At 38.4% G+C, this 22,229-nt stretch overlaps 1 protein-coding gene and 2 pseudogenes across 4 annotated transcripts; 2 read left to right on the top strand and 1 right to left on the bottom strand.

Moving 5' to 3' along the window:
- The first annotated feature begins 972 nt into the window (after positions 1–972).
- LOC137728034 (uncharacterized) lies at positions 973–2,675 on the top strand. Of its 3 annotated transcripts, XM_088677154.1 has the most exons (4): positions 1,037–1,298; positions 1,720–1,801; positions 1,936–2,112; positions 2,149–2,675. In XM_088677154.1, exons 1-4 carry the CDS (start codon positions 1,281–1,283, stop codon positions 2,613–2,615), a joined length of 744 nt encoding a protein of 247 aa, XP_088533280.1. In that variant the 5' UTR covers positions 1,037–1,280; the 3' UTR covers positions 2,616–2,675. The 3 variants fall into 3 exon arrangements, with proteins under 3 accessions (XP_068323010.2, XP_088533280.1, XP_088533279.1); XM_068466909.2 differs by having other exon boundaries at positions 973–1,298; positions 1,939–2,675; XM_088677153.1 differs by having other exon boundaries at positions 1,040–1,298; positions 1,936–2,675.
- Positions 2,676–6,482: 3,807 nt separating this feature from the next.
- LOC137727378 (heat shock protein 83-like) lies at positions 6,483–8,496 on the bottom strand (annotated as a pseudogene). Its single transcript, XR_015952465.1, has 3 exons — positions 8,439–8,496; positions 6,921–7,201; positions 6,483–6,832 (listed from the first exon to the last, which is right to left on the bottom strand). The product of XR_015952465.1 is annotated as a heat shock protein 83-like (transcript).
- Positions 8,497–12,683: 4,187 nt separating this feature from the next.
- Positions 12,684–15,161, top strand: LOC137730231 (pentatricopeptide repeat-containing protein At4g16390, chloroplastic pseudogene; annotated as a pseudogene).
- The last annotated feature ends 7,068 nt before the right edge of the window (positions 15,162–22,229 follow it).

The following is a 22,229-nucleotide window of genomic DNA, read 5'->3' as shown; positions in this document are numbered from 1 at the left end:
CATTGTAGATAATAGGGTTTATCACATTCTTTTTTTCTACGCCAAATTCCACGTATATATGACGCATCATGTATGTACGTATGGTTCTAAAATGCTGACGTATCAATTGCATCGAAGTCGGTATCCTAATTACTAGACGTTTCTTCACCGGTTTGGATTAACAAACCAAACTTCAAGTAGCTAGTCAAAGTTGGTTGGCACCTGTTACTTAAGATTTAGGGACAACTGGAAGAATTTCCATGTGCCATGTGGGGGTGCATGATCCATAATTGCACTTGACCAAACTATCGACCTTACAATATAGTTTTTTTTCTCCATTAATTTGACGATCTTGAAATAATATTGGCAGCTCTCCTCTCCACCAAATTCTATGTGAACTTTAATAATTATAATTAACTTAGGATGCAATTTTATTTTGATAATGGACTCATAATTAATCATTTACTTAAAATAATATTAGCAGGAAGTTGGAAAGTATGAAAGGTGAGGTGGGTGAATCAAAGCCAACACATGGAGAAATTTTTAGTTATGACGGAAATACAGATGGTACACCATATGTTTTTATGTAAGTGATGAAAAATTTTATTTTTTAAATTATTAACTTTTTAACACACATATCCTACCATTTATATAGCAACACGTGGTGTACCATCCCGTATGATGGTCACACTGAAAAATCTCTCTAGCACATGCATGTGCAAGAAATTGAAACTTTTAGCGATCATAAGAAAGTCGTATAACGACAACCCTCAATCATTATAACAAGATTTTTCAGTGTGTTCAGAATACATAGTAGTATATTAGTTGTTATTATAAAAATGATGAGCTACTTGTGTTAAAAAAATTAATAACTTAAAAAAATAAAACTTCTCATCACTTACATGTGGTGTACCACTCGTATTGCAGCTACCATTAAACTTTTGTCCACCGTAGCATGAAATCAACCTTCCAATATCAACTTGTTCGCAGCCCATTGGCACTATGTACGAACAATTGTGCTCTCTCTCTCTCTCTCTCTCTCTCTTTTTCACTCTTTCTTGACAAGCAATTTGTCATAATTTTTTTGAATAAGCCACTTTAATCAAATATTGCTCTCTCCTTCTCTCTCTCTCTCTTTGCTTTGTTCCACCGAATTGTATTCCTATTTTTATATATTTTTGTACAAATATGTATATATAATTATAAAAGTAGGTTTCGTGAGAGCAGTCGTCCCATTCAATCATTTTAGTTGAGAAGTTGTCGTCCAGATCTGAGCCTGTGAGCATCCACTACTCACTGCAATGGGGGAAAAGGAAAAGGTACGTAATATTTGGTAGAGTTTGTGTTCTCTTCATTTTCTTTTTCCAAGGATAAGCAGATAACCCAAATGATGATTTGTATGGCTAAAACTAAAAGGCTTTAAGTTCTTGTGTTTTGTAGTTCCTATTCTTTTATTTATATCCTAATAATAAGAATCCAAGTCCCCTCCTTTGTGCTATTTTGTTGTTTTTTGCCTCTCTCTCTCTCTTTGTTACTGATTTTGCCACATACCGTCACCATGATTCTTCCCTGTCAGTCAGTCAGAACCCCGATTGTCCAGCAGCACTGTTCCACTTCTTTTTGTCGACACTTTTGCACAACAATCTTCTGTATTATTTATATATTTTCTGAAGATTCATTCTTGTCAATTTTGGTTAATGTACGTATTTTTTCTTTTAATATTAAAAATGGGTAATTCAGGTTACGATTATGGTGCTGAAGGTGGATCTTCAGTGTCACAAATGCTACAAGAAGGTCAAAAAAGTTCTTTGTAAATTCCCTCGTGAGTCTTTCTTCTTCTTGATTTGTCTATAGTTATTTGATAAAAAGCTAAAGTTACAGTTCTTTCTTTTTGGGAAAATAAGATTAATTTAGATTAAATGTAAATTGAGTAAATTAATGTGTGTTTGTGAACAGGAGAAATACGAGACGAGATATACGACGAGAAGCAAAACCAAGTGGTGATCAAAGTGATATGCTGTAGTCCAGAAAAGATAAGGGACAAGATTTGCTGCAAAGGTGGGAGTGCCATCAAAAGCATCGAGATCATAGAGCCCGAGAAGAAAAAAGATGACGGGAAGAAAAAAGATGACGGCAACCCTAAAGATGACGGCAAGAAAAAAGATGAAGTCAATAAAAAAGATGACGGGAAGAAAAAAGATGAAGGCAACCCTAAAGATGACGGCAAGAAAAAAGATGAAGTCAATAAAAAAGATGACGGGAAGAAAAAAGATGAAGGCAACCCTAAAGATGACGGCAAGAAAAAAGATGAAGTCAATAAAAAAGATGACGGGAAGAAAAAAGATGAAGGCAACCCTAAAGATGACGGCAAGAAAAAAGATGACGGCAAGTCTAAAGATCATGTTGTGTCAGGGCACCCACCGCATGTCCGAGCGTGTTGTATGGATTGTTACCAGGGGCATGCGGGTGGGCCGTGCTACAATGGTTATGGCGGGGGGCCAGCCCCGTACATCCAGTATGATGGTTACTATGGAAGGCCTGTGTATGACAGTTACGGCGGTGGCAGCATGGGGTATTGTGTTACCCGCCCTGACTATTTCAATGAAGAAAATCCCTCAGCTTGCACAATCATGTAAATCATCGATCATCTTGTTGGACAGTGACACCTTCTTCAATCTCGGGATAATATTTTGGTAGTGTTTGTTGGCTGCTATTAATATTATAAGAAAACTAACGAAAAGTTAAAAAAACTTTAATTTTAATGAAAAATGATAAATAAATTTGTAGTGAATAGTACCAGAAAAAAATAAAAATATAATTTTTCGTTAAAAGTGAACAGTACCAGAAATGTTTATATATTATTAAGTGAATAATAAAGTTGGTGGTTGTCAAGTCACAGTCATGTTAATTTGTTCATTAAATCATTAATATAGACTATAGAGAGAAAGAGATACATCCCATCATGAAGATGAAGATGAAGTTGGTGCCTGCTACAATTTTCAAAAGTTTCCATTCCACATTCCCTTCTTTGTCCTGCACAGTGCACGTGCGTTCTTTTTAGTTATTTCCCATTTCACAAGCTGATTTTCATCAACTACTAATAAGCGATTAGTCAAGAGTGGAATTGAGGAGGTGTGAACAGAAGAATCTAGCTACTCTGGTTAATACATTTCCAGTCTCATTTATTAAGTGTAACATGAATTCTATTAACACAAACAAAATTTTTATTTCTTTAAAAAACTCATTATTATTTTTCTATATTTACCTTTATTTCCAAAAGCTAACCTTTTTTCTCTCCTACCATAACATGTTCTAATCTAAACTATTTTTTTTCTTCTTTCATTACCAAAAACAAAAACCCACCCAGAAGCAATCTCTTGGCTTTTCAAAACTTATATGAGTTACACTAGTTGGTCGGGATAGTGTGTTCCAATCCATGTAAATTTCCAACCCATAAGCAAAGCCTTGGCCTCCCAGGGCTCATATAAGTAAACTAAAGAATGAAATTTAGCTACCATTCCTCGTCTAACAATGCTCAACTATATCATTATTTTCAGTCCCCACATCGTTAGATTCTACCATAAACTAGAGAGTAGTTATGGAGACTAAATTTGTAAATAAAATTTTGTAAACTAAACGACATGAAAGTTGATGATTGAATTATTACTTAAGTGTTAATGACACATCATTTAATTTGCAAATTTTATTTACAAATTTAGTTTCCTAACATTACTCTAAACTAAACAAATCCTTGATCCCTCGCCCCCTCCAAATGTCTACAAGAGAGAGAGAGCAGCAACAACAACAACAACCTAGATACGTGTGTAATAATGTGTTCCCAGAAAGAAGAACTACTCCTAGGCCTACTTTTCATTCCATGTTCCCTTTGTTTGTTCGAGAATTGATTGATATGTTTGTACAAAAATAAGCAAAAGCTAAAACCCTATGTGTCCAATCCAACACCATGTTTGTATTCCAGCTAATACCGTTGCTACAAAACCCGCAATTTCCTAAGATCATCTCCAAAAGAGATGTCAAATTTTGAATCTAAAATTTAAATTTGACAACTTATGTGGCATTCTAACATTCCACATCGACCAACGGAGAGGTGGTGATGTGCCTTATATGTACATGCCCACCTCCTATAGCACGAGGCCTTTTAGGGACTCACTGGCTTCGGATTCCATCATAACTCTGAAGTTAAGTGAGTTCGGGCAAGAGCATTCCCAGAATGGGTGACCCACTGGGAAGTTCTCGCATGAGTTCCTAGAAACAAAACAGTGAGGGCGTGGCCAAAGCAAACAATATCATGCTACGACGAAGCCACAATAATCCCAGGATGAGTGACCCACCGGGAAGTTCTCATGTGAGTTCCCAGAAACAAAATCGTGAGGGCGTGGCCAGGGCCCAAAGCGGACAATATCGTATTATAGCGGAGCTGGTCTAGGATGTGACATGTGACATCCCACATCGCCCAGGGGAATGATCCTTATATGTATATTCTCATCCCTACCTAGCACGAGGCCTTTTGGGAGCTCACTGGCTTCGGGTTCCATCGAAACTCCGAAGTTAAGCGAGTAGCACGCGAGAGCATTCCCAGGATGGGTGACCCATTGGGAAGTTCTCATGTGAGTTCCCAGAAACAAAACCGTGAGGGTGTGGTTGGGGCCCAAAGCGGACAATATCGTGCTACGGTGGTGTAGCGGGCCCGGGAAGTGGTCCCCCTCGGGCCGGGATGTGACAATTTGGTATCAGAGCCTAACCCTGGTCGCGAGTGTGCCGACGAGGACGTCGGGCCCCTAAGGAGGGTGGATTGTGACATCCCACATTGCCTAGGGGAGTGATCCTTATATGTATATTCTCATCCCTACCTAGCACGAGGCCTTTTAGGAGCTCACTGGCTTCTGGTTCCGTTGGAACTCCGAAGTTAAGCGAGTAGCGTGCGAGAGCACTTCCATGATGGGTGACCCACTGGTAAGTTCTCGTGTGAGTTCCCAGAAACAAAATCGTGAGAGCGTGGTCGGGGCCCAAAGCGGACAATATCGTGTTATGGTGGTGGAGCAGGCCCGGGAAGTGGTCCCCCCCCGGGCCGGGATGTGACATGACAGGCATTTTAACATATTTTCATGTTTTACTCTCCACTCGATATGTCAAATTAAACTATTATTTTATTACATTATTTTTTTTCCTTAATTTCTGTCTTATATTTTAAATTCAATGAACTAACAGTAAAAAAATTAAACATTGCATTGGTAATATGCACTAACGACTATAATATTATTTACAGATTGCATTGGTATTGAAACAGCATTGAAATATCAAATAATAAATGACATTAAAATATTAATAAAAGACATTTAATAATTAGTAAAAAAAATTGAAGTTGCTGTCAAATTTGACAGCAAGCCCCTTTGCTGCCATTCCATGTCATGCCACATAAAATTTGGCATTTCGATTGGAAACAATTAGTGGCTGTCTTTTTTTTTTTTATTTTTTTTTTACTATTATAGCTTATGTGGACAATTTGGCATCTCCTTTGGAGATGCTCTAATGGCTCGTAACATTTTTCTGTCTCTACAACATATTCTTATGCTCAATAATTACTTTAATTTTTTTTCTCAAAATTTGTGAGCTAATATTTACGGTTTTTTTGGTCAATTTTAAGAATTTTGTTAACAAGTATATTATTCTTATGTCAACCAACGTGCACTATTCACGTACAGTGTGCAGACGAAAATGCCCTCAAAAAAAAATTCTTTCTTAGCATTTTCTACCGGCTTCTCTACAATAAAAAGACTGTTATGCCCTTTGTGTCCATGTGTCTCCGATCACCGTGTTATCTTTGTGCATCGAGTGGCTTCCCGATGTTTCTGTTGTTTTTCACTCCATTTGGTCGAGTAGCTTCCCCATTATTTTTATTAGGGTTTGCATTAGGCTTTTCATCTCCAAATAATTTTTTTTAATTTGGTTCCCTTATGGCTCATATATGCATACAATCATCATTTGGAAATCCAGATCATTCAAAATTTCAAGGGAAAATCGAAATCATATATCTTTAAACTCGCTCAATCTTTTCCCTATGTGTTTTGCAAGTTGAATCACGACTTTATCTCTTCTCATCCTTCGCTAAACCCACCAAAACCAAATCCTCTTCTCATACTCATCGCTTCTCTCTTTTCTCGCTCTCTGAATCTTTCCGTTGTTGAGGGAATTTCTTTAACCGAACGTAGGGCTAGTTTGGTATGTGAGAATAAGCAGCATAGTGTTTGGTAAGCATTTTTGTAAAAGTGTTTTTTGAAGAAAAAAAATAATATGATAGTGTTTGGTAAACTTTTATGTAAAACAGCCGTGGCTGTGTCAAATGACCAAAAAGAGTATAATACTAGATGTGCTATTAATTTAATTTTCTTAACAAATAAAGGTGAATTACGAAATATACTTTACTTTTAAAAGAAAAATATTTATAAACTTTATCTTAAATATTAATTAGTATGACAAACTACTTCAATTGAAATATTTTAGACTGAATAGCTAGAATTCATTAGTACAATATTGTTAATGTACTTGAAGGTAGTCTAATTAGATGCATTCATCAAACTTGCCGCTATTCTATTTCTTAATACCTCTATCTCATGTGATCCTTCAATTTGATCTTTTTCTTCTTTGATTTCTTATCCTTGTCCTTATCAACCTCCTCAACGTCTCCTTCCTCTTCCTTCTTGGTTTCCTCTTCTTCATCGTCACTGATTTCCTTCTCGGTGATCTTCTCAGTCTAGAGATAGATTAGATAGCTGATGAACTCAAAGTGCTTCTTCACAAGGTCCTTGATCCTCATCTCTTCCTAATACTCCAACTGATCACAACCCAACAAAAAATTAGTACCCAATTTTTCTCTTTAATCATATAAAGGAAATACTTAATCAATTAGCTTGGTTCTTTACCTGATCCTCCTTGAGGAAGAGGGTGATCTTGGTGTCTTTGCCAAGCTGTTCACCGCTGACATCCCTTGTGATAGTGAAGGAGCCACCAGCCTGTGTCTCCCAGATGTATTGCTCATCGTCGTTGTGCTTGGTGGTCATAATAACCTTCTTGGCAGCAAGATAGGTAGAGTAGAAACCAACACCAAACTGCCCAATCATGCTCACATCATCTCCGGCTTGCAATGCTTCTATGAACTCTTTGGTTCCGGACCTTGCAATTGTACCCAAGTTGTTCACCAAATCTACAAAAACCAATTGCAATCAGCTTCACAGCTTATGAACGTAATCATAGATGATCAAACAGCTAAAACAACTAGACAAGGAAAGACACTTGAACAAATATTCAACTAAAAGGTCTGTTGTATTGGATGCATCATTCATGTCAATTAATCTAAAAATCCACGAATATTCAGCTACAAATGGCAATACCATGCATATCATTTACCAGCTGTAACAATGGTAATACCATGCATATCATTTACAAATGGCAATACTTTGAGTGCCACAGCCCATACTAATGGCAATGCCATGCACATCATTTACCAGCTGTAGCAAATACAGAATGACGACGCTTCTATTTTATTCTAAGCATTAAGATCGTGTTGCTTGATAAAACAAAAGATTAAATATTGGGTTCATATCTTCATTCTCTTAGACACCTATATGTGCTTCACCTTTCTATTACTATAAGAAGACGATTTATATCAAGTGCAAACGTTGTACAAGTGAATGTAAAGGACAAAAACATAACATATAGTTGTAACAGCCTTGTTCTATACTTGTAAAACAACGACGAAGAGTAAAACAAAAATTGGAACTCATGACAAGCCACTAGGGTTAGCCCCGTGGTGAAGGAGGGGGGATGAGTAAAAGTAGGATAGGTGTATTTGGGTCAGTTCGCATGTTTAGTCTATGAAGATCCCTCTGCTGCACATTCAGCTGGTGGATTTTACAATGGTAACTCTTTTGCTTTTATTCTGCATGGTAAGATGATGTTTAAGCCGTCCTATTATAACTGCGTATTGTCCTTACAGATTAAAGTTGTCCTATTCTAACTGGGTATTGTACTAGTGAAAGCCTTCACATTAGAAGTCTAGAATTAGAAAAGTTGAAGCATCTCTGTATCAAGTTTCAATCATGTGACCTAATCATTTCTTCTTCTTCTTTTTTTAATTATAGGTTAGTTTATTAATCCATTATAAGAATGCAACCCTTAACACACCACCTTACAGCACAACCTGATGACAACCATGCACCACATGCATCCATGTTCACGAAGGCACTCCTCTTGTAGTTGAATATTCGTTCAAGATTTGTTATTTAAGAATCCATCATTCATGTTAATTAATCTAAAAATCCACTCTAACTAATTGCCAATATCCAATACATGACATATATAATATGACAGATAATAAGAAAATCAAGCAAAAAATAACCATCCAAAACACCATTGAAGAAAAACACAAAGCAAGAACTCACCAGTAAGCAGGATGTGATTCAAAATCTTCCAGTAAGTGGCTCCGGAATCTGAAACCAATTCCCAAACAATCAAGAAAATGCATATAATATTCTTGGAAATGCAGCAATGCAAGAAAATGCAATCAGAAGTGTCCTTAAATTATAGTAAATTACAGAACCAATATATTAATGAAACCCATAGATATATGAACCCCAGATTCGAATAGATCTACAGAAAAAATTGAACAAGAAAAACTTAAAAGAGAGACTCTGGGAATAGATGTGACATCCCACATCGCCCAGGGGAGTGATCCTTAAATGTATATTCTCATATTTACCTAGAACGAGGCCTTTTGGGAGCTCACTGGCTTCGGGTTCCGTAGGAACTTTGAAGTTAAGCGAGAAGGGGGCTAGAGCAATCCCATGATGGGTGACCCACTGGGAAGTTGCTCGTGAGTTCCCAAAAACAAAACCGTGAGGGAATGGTAAGCCCAAAGCGGACAATATCGTGCTACGGTGGTGGAGTCGGGCCCGGAAAGTGATCCGCCCCAGGCCGGGATGTGACAAACCATCCCTACCTAGCACGAGGCCTTTTGGGAGCTCACTGGCTTCGGATTCCGTCGGAACTCCGAAGTTAAGCGAGAAGAGGGTTAGAGCAATCCCATGATGGGTGACCCACTGGGAAGTTGCTCGTGAGTTCCCAAAAACAAAATCGTGAGGGAATGGTAAGCCCAAAGCGGACAATATCGTGCTACGGTGGTGGAGCGGGCTCGGGAAATGATCTGCCCCGGGCCAGGATGTGACAATTTGGTATCAGAGCCTAACCTTGGTCGTGGTGTGCCGACGAGGACGTCAGGCCCCTAAGGGGGGTGGATTGTGACATCCCACATCGCCCAGGGGAGTGATCCTTAAATGGATATTCCCATCTTTACCTAGCACGAGGCCTTTTGGGAGCTCACTGGCTTCGGGTTCCGTAGGAACTCCGAAGTTAAGCGAGAAGGGGGCTAGAGCAATCCCATGATGGGTGACCCACTGGGAAGTTGCTCGTGAGTTCCCAAAAACAAAACCGTGAGGGAATGGTAAGCCCAAAACGGACAATATCGTGCTACGGTGGTGGAGCGGGCCCGGGAAGTGATCCGCCCCGAGCCGGGATGTGACAAATTGGTATCAGAGCCTAACCTTGGTCGTGGTGTGCCGACGAGGACGTCGGGCCCCTAAGGGGGGTGGATTGTGACATCCCACATCGCCCAGGGGAGTGATCCTTAAATGTATATTCCCATCTTTACCTAGCACGAGGCCTTTTGGGAGCTCACTGGCTTCGGGTTCCGTAGGAACTCCGAAGTTAAGCGAGAAGGGGGCTAGAGCAATCCCATGATGGGTGACCCACTGGGAAGTTGCTCGTGAGTTCCCAAAAACAAAACCGTGAGGGAATTTTAATTTGTCACATCCCGGCTCGGGGCGGATCACTTCCCGGGCCCGCTCCACCACCGTAGCACGATATTGTCCGCTTTGGGCTTACCATTCCCTCACGGTTTTGTTTTTGGGAACTCACGAGCAACTTCCCAGTGGGTCACCCATCATGGGATTGCTCTAGCCCCCTTCTCGCTTAACTTCGGAGTTCCTACGGAACCCGAAGCCAGTGAGCTCCCAAAAGGCCTCGTGCTAGGTAAAGATGGGAATATACATTTAAGGATCACTCCCCTGGGCGATGTGGGATGTCACAATAGAGCTTCATGCTTAACAAACAAAGCAACAAAACCCATAAATTAAATGTCTAAAACAAGCTTTTAAACGCAGAAAAAGCTATTAACCCAAAAAAAATAACCCAGAAAAGTTAACACATTTTCCACAAAAAAGCAAAGAAACTTGAAATTCATAAAAAAACAACAGAACCCAGAAAAGATAACAAGAGAGATCAACCTGGAGAACGACAAAGATCGCTGGGAGGAAGGAAGTTTCAGGTTGGAGATTGGGTTTTGGGGCGACGAGTTGGGAGTTGGGAGTTGGGAGTGAATGAGTGGACAAGAGGGATTGAAGTGAGATGCCAGAGTAAGGAAGAGAAGCGAGAAGTGAGACGCGAGAGGGTAGGATGACCATTTGAAAATTTTCATTAAATGGTACTGTTCACCCGTGTTTTCATAGTAAAAAGCTGTTTTTTTAAAGCAGCAAATAGCTGCTTCCACTTTTCAGCTGTTTCTGGCAGCAACTTTAAAAATAAATGCTTTTTTTCTGAGTTACCAAACACAATTCAGACAACAACTTTTTTTCATCCCAGCTTTTAAAAAAAATTAAGTTGTCCCAAACGCAATTGCAGTTGTTTTCATGAGTTATATAAGTTACAATGCGGTGCTTCTATACCAAGAAGTGATTTTATATGGATAGATTGAGTGATGTGTGAAATGGTAAATGTAATTAATCCTTCAACAAAACAAACAGTAAAAGGAGTACCCATTCCCATCCAGCCTTCTGTTTTCTGCTTATCATACCTTTTCAATTTTGCTTATTTTTCGTTAGTCATATGAAAGATAGTGCAATATCGTGGGACCAAAATATCTAACAAACTGGATTGGATATCTCTATTATAGAGAGTTTGTAAAAGTAATTTAGACATTATTAGTTTATATTAGTGTTTCAATTCTGTACATTCACTCTATTTTTTGTGTCGTATGGTTTTACATGAGAATTCCGTACTGATAGCATGTTGCAATGGTATAAATGTAACTTTGTATTTGGTTTGTGTTTAAAACTTAGTCCACTTGATGAATGTTTTTTCTTTCCTTTCAGCTTAGTGTTTGAGTTGTGTTAGATTGTCAAAGAATTCAGCAAAAAGGCTTTCCAGATATAGCTGATTTTTTACTTCAAAGGTTCGTGCATGTTTCTCCATAATTTCATTGGTTAACTTTTTTTAGTTACATTTCCTTTTCTATTCTAAATTGTTGTGTTTTAGTGCTGCCCTTGTTATATCAACTTTGAAATTTGAACACAATTTTCTGAAATATAATGTTTTTTTTTGAACTTTACATATTTCTGACTAGGCACTGCATTTGTTAAGGTATTTTTCTTTCTTTTCGTGTTGGTATCTTGAAACAGACAATGTGCCTATCTGAAATATTCAGTTTTGCATGGCGGCTCAGTATAGCATTTGCAAAGGTTTTTTTCCCTTCCCATCTCCATATACATATGATGAATGCAATTAAGAAGTCTAATGTGTGGTAACATTTTATAGCAAATTTTCTGGAAATTTTCAACAGGCAAATTCATTTGATCTTTATACTGAACGATGGGATGACATTATTAAGAACTGGAAAGTAACATTTCCTTCGTTGTTTTTCTTTTGTTGTTTTCTATTTCTTTCTCCTTGAAATTGTTGTTTTTCTTTTATTGTTTTCTGTTTCTTTCTTCTTCTTCTTTTCCTGCCTGCCTTCTGTTATCCATGTGGTAATTGCAAATTGCAAACAAACTCTGCTGCTTCTTCAAAATTTGTATTAGTTTATAAAATATCCATAGAACACATACATAATGACTAAATTCCTTCTCATAAGCAGGTGCCTGTATACATAGCAGAAATAACATCTAAGGATCTTAGGGGGAGATTTACATAGGTTAATCCTGTGAACTCCGAGCAGAAGCGAGTCCTTAATTTTCGTGTACATTTTATTTTTTGATTTCTACTAGGCGGTTTACATAGTTTTTAATCATTAGATCACCTAACTTTATGTTTACAATTGTGTTGTTTCTCATTGTTGATAGAAATTCAATTTAAATGCTTTTGGAAAGGTAGAGATAGAACTATAACTTATAGTTCATTTAATCTCGCAGCAACGCGCATGCATAAATTTCTAGTATAACCTATATTTGTGTCAAGTTTTCCAAACCGTAAGAATCTTAAAATTCTTAAGGGACATTATGGAGATTTGGACGGTGGAGGTGATTTTATTCTTGATTTTCTATTAAGATAAGAATGCTTCTGAACACCTTATATAACATAAAGTGTTGGCATTTTCTACAAAATTTGTGAGCTAACACTCACAATTTTGTTATGCTTGTGATTTCTTTATATTAAACTCATCTTTCCTACACGTAAGCTTTTGAACATTTGGACCTACAAAACGATGATAAAACTGCTATGAAAAAGCTTAATCATAACATTTTCCTTAATGCTTATACAAAACAATGCCTATTTTAATCAACTTTTTATTTAATCGTAAAGCTCTTGGAAATTCAAGTTGGGCTTCGAACATCTTCCGAACCCGAAAAATCACTTCCAGGTCCGATACAAGTTCAAAAAGATATTTGTCCGCGCTGTAGGCGAACAAATTTGCCTCTGTGAAATATTAGAAGGTACTGGAATGCAAACATAGTAATTAACCTATTCCTATACCCTGGAATGCAAAGCAAAAGAAAATCACCTTTCATAATCCCCAACAGGGTGAGGAAAATGGCTTGTCACTTGTGCTCTTCACCCTCTCTTCTCTTCCGCAACCCCCAAACTCCCTCCCGCTCTCTCCCTTCTTCTTCTTCCCCGACTGATTTCCGACTCCTAAGCCTTGCAATTAACACCCACAGAGTCAGTTTTCCTTCACTGCAATTTCAGTCAAGAACCTCTCTGCAAATACACCATGTTTCTTTGCAAGACCCAGTTGCAGAAGAAGCCCAGAACTCTAAAGCTCCAGAAATTGGAAATATTCAGAGCCCAGATGGAAATTCCGGGCCTTTGTCGAAAAGCTATATCTGGGTCAATCCCAGCAACCCCAGAGCTTCACAGCTGCGGCACAAGTCCTACGATTCCAGGTAAGCTTCTTTGGTGAAAGTAGCTGAGTATTTGAACTCTTGCACTCCGATTGAAAGTGATGTTTTCGAAGCTTTAAAAGGTCTAGGGGATAATATTTTGGAACAAAACGCTGTGGTGGTTCTGAATGGCATGAACGATCCGGAAAATGCTTTGCTTGCGCTTAACTACTTTCAGCAGAGGTTGAAACCGAAGCGGGAGGTGATTTTGTATAATGTGACTTTGAAAGTGTGTAGGAAGGGTAAGGATATGGAGAGAGCAGAGAAGCTGTTCGACGAAATACTCCAGAGAGGTGTTAACCCCGATAATGTTACCTTTTCGACTATGATTAGTTGCTCTGGGATGTGTTCTTTGCTTGATAAGGCTGTGGAGTGGTTTGAGAAGAGGCCCGGTTTTGGGTGTAATCCGGATGATGTTACCTATTCGGCTATGATTGACGCCTATGGACGTGCGGAGGTTGAAATGGCTTTCAGTTTGTATGACCGGGCCAGGACTGAGAAGTGGCGCATTGATCCAGTGACGTTTTCTACGTTGATCCAAATTCACGGGCAATCGGGGAATTTTGATGGGTGCTTGAATGTTTATGAGGAACTGAAAGCTATAGGGGCTAAGCCAAACTTGGTGACTTATAACACTTTGTTGGATGCTATGGGAAGAGCTAGGAGGCCTTGGCAGGCCAAGAAAATTTACCGAGAGATGATAAGCAAGGAGCTTTCACCAAATTGGGTAACCTATGCAACTCTTTTAAGGGCCTATGGTAGAGCTCGTTACTGTGATGATGCTCTTAATGTTTATAAAGAGATGAAGGAAAAGGGACTGGAGTTAAATGTAATTCTCTATAACACCCTTTTAGCTATGTGTGCTGATGTTGGTTACACCGACGAAGCCGTTGAGAGTTTTGAAGAAATGAAGAGTTTTCTGAAACACTGAAGCCTGACGGTTGGACCTTTTCGTCCATGATTACCATATATTCCTGTAGCCTGGAAAGTCATAGAGGCAGAAGCAACATTGAATGAGATGTTAGAAGCTGGTTTGGAGCCAAACATCTTTATTTTGACATCACTCATCCAATGCTACGGTAAGGCAAAACGCACTGATGACGTTGTCAAGATATTCAATCAACTCCTAGAATTTGGTATAACACCAGATTAATGTTTCTGTGGTTGTCTCCTGAATGCGATGACTCAAACACCAAAGGAAGAACTTTGCAAGCTTGTGAATTGCATTGAGAGGGCTGATGAAAAACTAGGGTATGTGGTAAGACTTCTAGTGGAGAAGCAGGAAAGTAGTGAAAACTTCAAGAACGAAGCATCACAACTTTTTAACTCGATTGGTTCGGATGTAAAGAAGGCTTACTGCAATTGCCTGATTGATCTTTGTGTGAACGTCAATCTCTTGGAGAGAGCCTGTGAGCTACTAGACTTGGGGATCACACTTCAGATATATATAGGCTTACAGTCAAGTTCTCAGACCTAGTGGTCTTTGTATCTCAAGGGCCTCTCTCTTGGGGCAGCTCTGACTGCATTACATGTTTGGATCAATGACCTATCTCGGGTATTGGAATCGGGTGAGGAGCTTTTGCCGTTGCTTGGAATTAATACTGGACATGGGAAACATAAGTATTCAGAGAAAGGTCTGGCGAGTGTATTTGAGTCGCATTTGAAGGAATTGAATGCTCCATTCCATGAGGCCTTAGACAAGGCTGGCTGGTTTTTGACAACAAAAGTTGCAGTCAAGTCATGGTTAGAGTCTAGAAGTTCATCTGAGTTAGTTACTGCTTAGATGTTGGGCTGTTTAGTTTACCGACAAAGCTCATCACACTGAAAATGTAATGTGAAACTGGTATTTGCTGCTTCTCAGTTCTCTATTTATATGTTTTTGGAATTCTCTCTGGGCGTAGAGAACAGCTTTGTACCATTAGAATTCAACTATGAAATGTTCCTTCATTAGTCTTACGAAGTTAGTGAAGTTCTGAGAAATATTGCATCGTACTCAGTAGTAATTCGCTTGAAAGAGAATGGACCCTTCCCCATTTTTCCTGTTGTCCCTCTCTCTTTCTCTCTAGGACCTCCCTCTCTCTTTTTAAATTTATAATCAATATATATAGGATAGGACATCAGATGGGAACAAGGTCGATGATGTGATTTGAATAACATCGTCGGTTAGATCATAGCTGAATGAGTTTTAAGAAATCGAAGAAGTGAAAAAGTCCAGTTTCCTTTCGTATGCTACGAAAGTTTTGAAAATTCCTTATGATCAAAACCATTTGGGAGTCGGTCCAACATGAGAATGACAGGAGGTACAAAACAAGTGTATTGTTGTAACTTCTGTTTCCATTCAAGCTATTGGAAAGGCCTATTGGCACCATCACCAGGGCCGGCCCTAAGAATTTGAAGGTTCTAGGCAAGCTTTAAAAGTGGGGTTCTAGAATTATTGAACATCCGACTTTTTGTACATTGATATGTAGAAGAAATAATTTGTTAATACATGAAAAAAAAATGTATTTCTACATCAAATACTAATATAATAGGTAAATATCAGTTTACTACCCTCATATTTCGTGATTTTCAACATTTAGTACATCAATTTTTTTCATCTCAGAGTCATACCTAAAATGTTAATTTTGGGACAGTCTCATATATTCGTTAGTCAAACTGTTAAGTCTGCCGTTAACTGATGACGTGGGGCCTATGTGGACAATGACCGAATGCCATGTGTCATTACAAATATTAAAATAATTAATTAAAAAAATTATATAAAATAAAAAAAATAAAGAAACAAGAAAAAAAACCCTGAACCCCCTTCGTCTTCCCCACCCTCCACCCCACCACCCCTCCATCCCCACCACCCCTCACCCACCGACACCCTTCCTCTTCCCTGATACCCACCCTTACCACCAAGCCTTTTCTCATTCCCCAAAAACCCATCCCCTTCCCTTCCCCCAAAATTCCCTATATCCCTTCTCTTCTCTGCAAATCAAAACAACAAAACAGCCCTTGGTGTGGAAATTGAGGATCGGTGTACTGCAGGCGGTCAGATCTCGACAGAAAGCACCGGCGGACGGCGGATACGAGGTCTTAAGAATGGAAAGGGAGTGGGCAGTGGTGACAGCGACTTGCTTGAACCCAAAACCTCCCTCTTCGTCTTTTACCAGAAAACCCTAACAACTGCATCCTCCATTTCGCAGAAACCAAAACAACGCCTCTGATTTCCCTGAATTCTTCAAAACCAACGAAAACCCTTAATCTTGGATCTCACAAGTCATAACCATCTTTGAGTCTCTACCTTTTTATCAAATCAGACACATCTAAGCGTCTATTCCTTAAATTACAGGTCTACATAGTCAAACGAAGCCTCGAATCTGCAATCAAGGTGAGCCGCCGTCATCTGACCCAGGTCGAGGTTGCTGCCATGTGCGATTGACAGGGTTCCCTTTGTCTACTCGAAACGCCGCAACCACTAGTGGGATCGGGGGACCCAAATTGCCATCCCCACTCAACCCGAGAGACGCCGGCGCTGAAAACTGGCTGGAGGCATTTCTTTGAAACTGCCGCATATCACCCATTGCCTGGAAGAAACCCACGAAGAAGATAAGACCTTTATATTTTCTCAAATGGAGGATGGTGGAGTAAGGGGTTCACAGTGGTGGTTATGAGGGTTTCACAAGGATGGATGGGTGGAGGGCATGGAAGGATGTCGGGTGGGGAAGATGAATGGGGAGTAAGGGAGATGGGGGTTGGTGGTGGTTTGAGTTCAACATCGTTTTTCAGTTTGAATTTTACTGAAACTTTGAAAACTAATTGAATTGGGGTTTTCCTTTTGATCTGAAAGAAGTGAACTTTAGGGTTTGAGAGTGGGGATTGAATTGAAAAATTGGGTTTTGGGAATGATTTGATCGGAATATTTTATTGTTTTGATTTGCAGAGAAGGGGGTTCTGGGTTTTTTTCTTGTTTTTTTTAATTTTTAATTTTTTATATAGTTTTTTTAATTAATTATTTTAATATTTTTAATGACACGTGGCATCCAGTTGTCACATTCCGGGCTCGACTCCACAGTAACACAATATTATCCGCTTTGAGCCCCGACCACACCCTCACGGTTTTGTTTCTAGGAACTCATAAGAGAACTTCCCAGTGGGTCATCCATCATGGGATTGCTCTCGCCCAAACTCGCTTAACTTCGGAGTTCCGATGGAACCCGAAGCCAGTGAGTTCCCAAAAGGCCTCAAGCTAGGTAGAGATGAGAATATACATATAAGGCTTACATGATCCACTCCCCTGGGCAATGTGGGATGTCACAATCCATCCCCCTTAAGGGTTCGACGTCCTCGTCGACACACATCCGGCCAAGGATTGGCTCTGATACCAAACTGACACACCCCGACCAAAATCAAGGCGTGACGGCCAGCATGCCTTGATTTTGGTCGGGGTGTGTCACCAGTTATTATCCACATAGGCGCCACATCATCAGTTAACGGTAGACTTAACAGTTTGACTAACGGATGTATGAGACTGTCCCAAAATTAACACTTTAGGTATGACTCTGGGACGAAAATAAACTTGATGTACTAAATGTTTAAAACCACGAAACATGAGGGTAGTAAACTGAGATCTACCCTAAAAATTAATACTACAAGAAAGATATAAAAATATTAGATAATACATGTCTTGCATTTTTAGATGCAAATGTACTAATTGAGTTTACATAATCTAAATTGTTATTAGATTAGGCTTTCTAATTACATTTGGAAAAACAATACTTGTTTGGGGAGTCTTCATCATGTTTCGAACAAGAGATGGTAACCAAATAAATGTCTTCTTTTCCACTACGCCACCAAGTTTTTTGTGTTATCCATCTTACTTTAAAAGTATTTATATACTAATACATACATATAAAAAAAAATTGGGGGCCCCTAGAAGTCGGGGGAATTAGGCGATCGCCTTACCTGGCTACCCTCAGGGTCGGCCCTGACCGTCACAGACTGAAATGACCTTAGATGCTTACTTTCTAAGGCTTATTTCCGCTATCATAATTCTCGAGATACAGGACACGTTATTTGCTTGTGATAGAATCATGTAGACATTTCTTTACTCAATGGAACCAATATATGGGACACAACAACACCATTCAAATTTTAACGGGATCAAAATGTAAAGAACCTCATTATTTACGTTTCTCTACTCAATAGGAAGAGAAATTTATTAAAAGTTGAATAGAAACGTTTGCATCTCTTCTACAAATGAGATAGATGAGCGGGAATATGTTAACTTTTATGTGTTATGTATAGACACCACGGATTAATCAATTGTACGGTGCACTAAGACAATAGAATATGGTTATTGGTCGCATGGTTTTATCATTTTCTGAGCCAGGATGCTTATCAAAAGGTCAATTTTCCAAAGGGTTTTGTGCGTTCAGATCAAGGGATTTCCTAGGTGGGCGAGGGTGGGTGTACTGTATTCGTGGCCAACTTTGCTGGGTGAAGTCTGGTGACGAAAAATCTCAAATCCATTTTAAAATCTACTCTAAGTTTGGGCTCCGATATTTCAGAATCAGCTCAAATTCTTCTTGGTGATTTTTATCTACAAACTTAGGCCTGTGGTGGGTATATTGAAGCTGCTTTTGGAATTGAGGTGATTTTTCAAAAATTGGTTGTCAAAATAAGTTGGGGGTGTTTTTGATGTATGGTAAATACTTCAAAACAACTTTATTTCGAAATTTCAGATGAAAAAAGCTAAAAAATAAGCTGCAAAAAGCAGCTTTAGAAAACAACTTCTGGTTGAAAACACGGAGCTACAGTAACCTTTTTAATGAAATTTTCAATTTGCCAACCTTGCCCTCCCTTTTCTCCTGCCTTCGCCCTGGTTTTTCCTCACACTTTCAGATCCCTCGCATGCCCTCTCTATCAAAACCCTTTCAGACTCTCTCACACACCGCCGTCGCCTTCCCTCATTCCTCTGGTAAGCTTCTCTTGTCTAAAATTTCGTTATTTATTTGTTTAAATTTTTAAATTTGGGAATGGGGAGAGTGAGAGTGAAAGAGGGGTGGGAAGAGGTGTTTGCTGACTGTATGGGTGTCAGGAAAAAAGAAACTGGAGATGGAGGAAACAATTGGGGAAAAATTTCGGGGAAAAAATAAGGTTTGTGGAGGAAACAAGAAAAATTGAGAGAGAAAAAAAAATTGGAGAAAAAATTAGGGTTTGCATTGCTCCTACTGATTCATTGCCATGACCTTGAAGTTCTTAATGCCCATTTCTAGGATTTGCCTAATTTCCCCTTTCAGATTTTCAAGACTCCATTTTTTTTTCTTTCTATTTTTGTTGACTCATATTTTACTTGTTTTGTGCCATTGACCTGGTTTGGTACTGAAGTGATTCTAAAAAAAGCTGCCATAAAAAAAAGCTGGGAGCTGTTTTTGTGTTTGGTAAACACTCAGCTTCAGTTTTTTTCACAGTTTTGGATGAAAAAAAAAGCCAAAAACAAGAAGCTACAAAACCCAGCTTTGAAAAACAGATTTTTTTTCACATCTGTTTTACATAAAAGTTTACCAAACACTCAAATACTGCTTTTTTTTTTTTTCAAAAGCACTTTTACAAAAAAGTTTACCAAACACTCTGCTGCTTTATTTCATAGCTGCTATTCTCACAGCACAGCAGAATCAGCTTTTTTTCAAAGCACAGCAATACCAAACCAGTTCTAAAGTTACTTAGGGCCTGTTTGGTATCCTATTTGAAATTTTTTATCGTTTCTCAAAACATTTTTTAAGAACGTTTCTTGAAAACAATTTTCTTTAAGACTCAAAAAATTGATTGGTTGGCAATTTAAAATTTTTAAATCTTACGACTTAAACTAGAACAAAGAGATCTAAAAAAGGGGGTTGCAAGAGAGGTAGAAAGAAGAGAGAGAAGGAAAGAAAGTAAGAGATGATTGAAGGAAAAAGAAAGAAGAAAGAGGATCGGACGAGATGGAGAGGAAGATGAGTGAGAAAAAAAACCTAAGGAATGAAGAGAGCGGATTGGAGGAGAGACGAAAAAGGTAAAAAAAATAAAATTAAAAAAAAGAGGAGAGAGAGAAAAAAAGAGAGCTATATTTGGAAAGAGAGCTAGATTTGGAGTGAGAGGGGAGGAGGGAGAAAAAATAAATGAGTGAGTTTAAGTTTAAAAACTCTAAAAACTCACTTTTTATGTTTTTAGACAATAGACTATATTTTTTAGTTAGTCTTGAGTTCAATTTTTGAAAATAGTCCTACCAAACAAGTTTTTAAGGCCTAAAACTTGAAAATTATTTTTGAGTTTAAAAAGTTGATTTCAAGTACACTACCAAACAGCCCTTACATTTTGTTGACTCATATTTTTGTTGACAAACTCAAAGTTACTTACATCTGATATCTCAGTGTCAAGTGAAGTAGACATGCCAGACCTTTCAATGGATATCGTTGCCAATATACTCTCGCGACTTCCTCTTAGGTCCTACTGACTGATTCATTGAATCTGGGAAAACGATATCATGGGAAGTAACTGTACAAGTAATCATCTGCATGCATTAATAATCTGTTTGTGTGTGTAGTCACTTTGTACAGGATAGAGCCTTTTAAAAGAGCCTTTCACAGAGAAAAGAGCCTTCTTTGTCTCTTTATCCAACTTTATTGTTGCCAAAGCCCTTCACAGAGAAAAAAATAACCAGTCAAGCTTATTTATGTAATCATGGGTTATCAACTTATCACAAGAAGCACATATATACACGCAAAGTCGCAGACACGCACATTAGAGAACTAAGGGCAACAGTTATAAGCATCAAATATACCAGGAACTTTTGATTCAGTTTTAAGAGCATCTACAATGGGCTCCCTAAATGAGCTCCTAGTTAAAATTTAGGGAGGATTTGGAAAAATTCACCCCGTCACTCCCTATCTACCTCCTAAAATAAAGATTCTACAACGAGCTCCTAAAGCTAGGGAGGGAGAAAAGAGCTCCTAAGGCTCCTAGCATTTTGATTGTTCTGTGAGTTGCTGTTGATTGTTTGATTGTTTTGTGAATTGCTACAATGGCTCTTCACCCGTTCAATAAGTAAGTGAAGATTGTTTGTTACAATGGTTTTCATAACTATATACGGAGGTATTCTGAACGTAATCGTCATTTTGATGACCCCAGAGACTTTTGTGAAGAGAGCAATAGTAATGATGATGTTGATGAAGAATACCAAAATTATGAAGTTGAAGAATCACATGAGATAGACGCATTAAAAAATAGAATAGCGGCAAGTTTGATGAATGCATCTAATTAGACTACTTTCAAGTACATTACCAATATTGTACTAATGAATCCGAGCTATTGAATCTAAAATATTTCAATTGAAGTAGTTTGTCATACTAATTAATATTTAAGATAAAGTTTATAAATATTTTTCTTTTAAAAATAAAGTATATTTAGTAATTCACCTTTATTTGTTAAGAAAATTAAATTAATAGCAGATCTAGTATTTTACCATTTTTTGTCATTTCACACAATCACAGCTGTTTTACATAAAAGTTTACCAAACACTATCATACTGTTTTTTTTTTTTTTTTCCCAGAAGCATTTTTACAAAAAAGTTTACCAAACACTCTGCTGCTTTATTTCACAACTATTTATTCTCACAGCACAGTAAAAACAATTTTTTTTCAAAGCATAACAATACCAAACCAGTTATAAGTTCATTCAATCAGGGTGAGAAAACAGTGTCGTTAGAATTTCTCCCCTGCGCACGGGTTGCCTACAAGGGATTTAACACTCATCACATCCGTTGGTTTTAAGGCCTTAGAGGTGGAAGGCTGGGATTTCATCTCCAACACGTTACGCGCAGGCGATGAGCACACCTGCGCACAGCATAGAGCGGCACCAGAAATTACACAAGTTACCTCTGCCTAATCTTTGTATTTACGTTTGTACTATTTGCATGACAGCGATCTCTAACCACCGATCCCGCGCATCCACAAAACAACGTAATTCAAAGACAAAAGAGTTATAAAACATTCAATATGTCCA

This window comes from Pyrus communis, chromosome 10 (genome assembly GCF_041283825.1).
Source record: "Pyrus communis isolate YQ-2024b chromosome 10, ASM4128382v1, whole genome shotgun sequence".
Taxonomy (NCBI): Eukaryota; Viridiplantae; Streptophyta; class Magnoliopsida; order Rosales; family Rosaceae; genus Pyrus; species Pyrus communis.
This window is presented reverse-complemented; position numbering and strand designations above follow the sequence as displayed.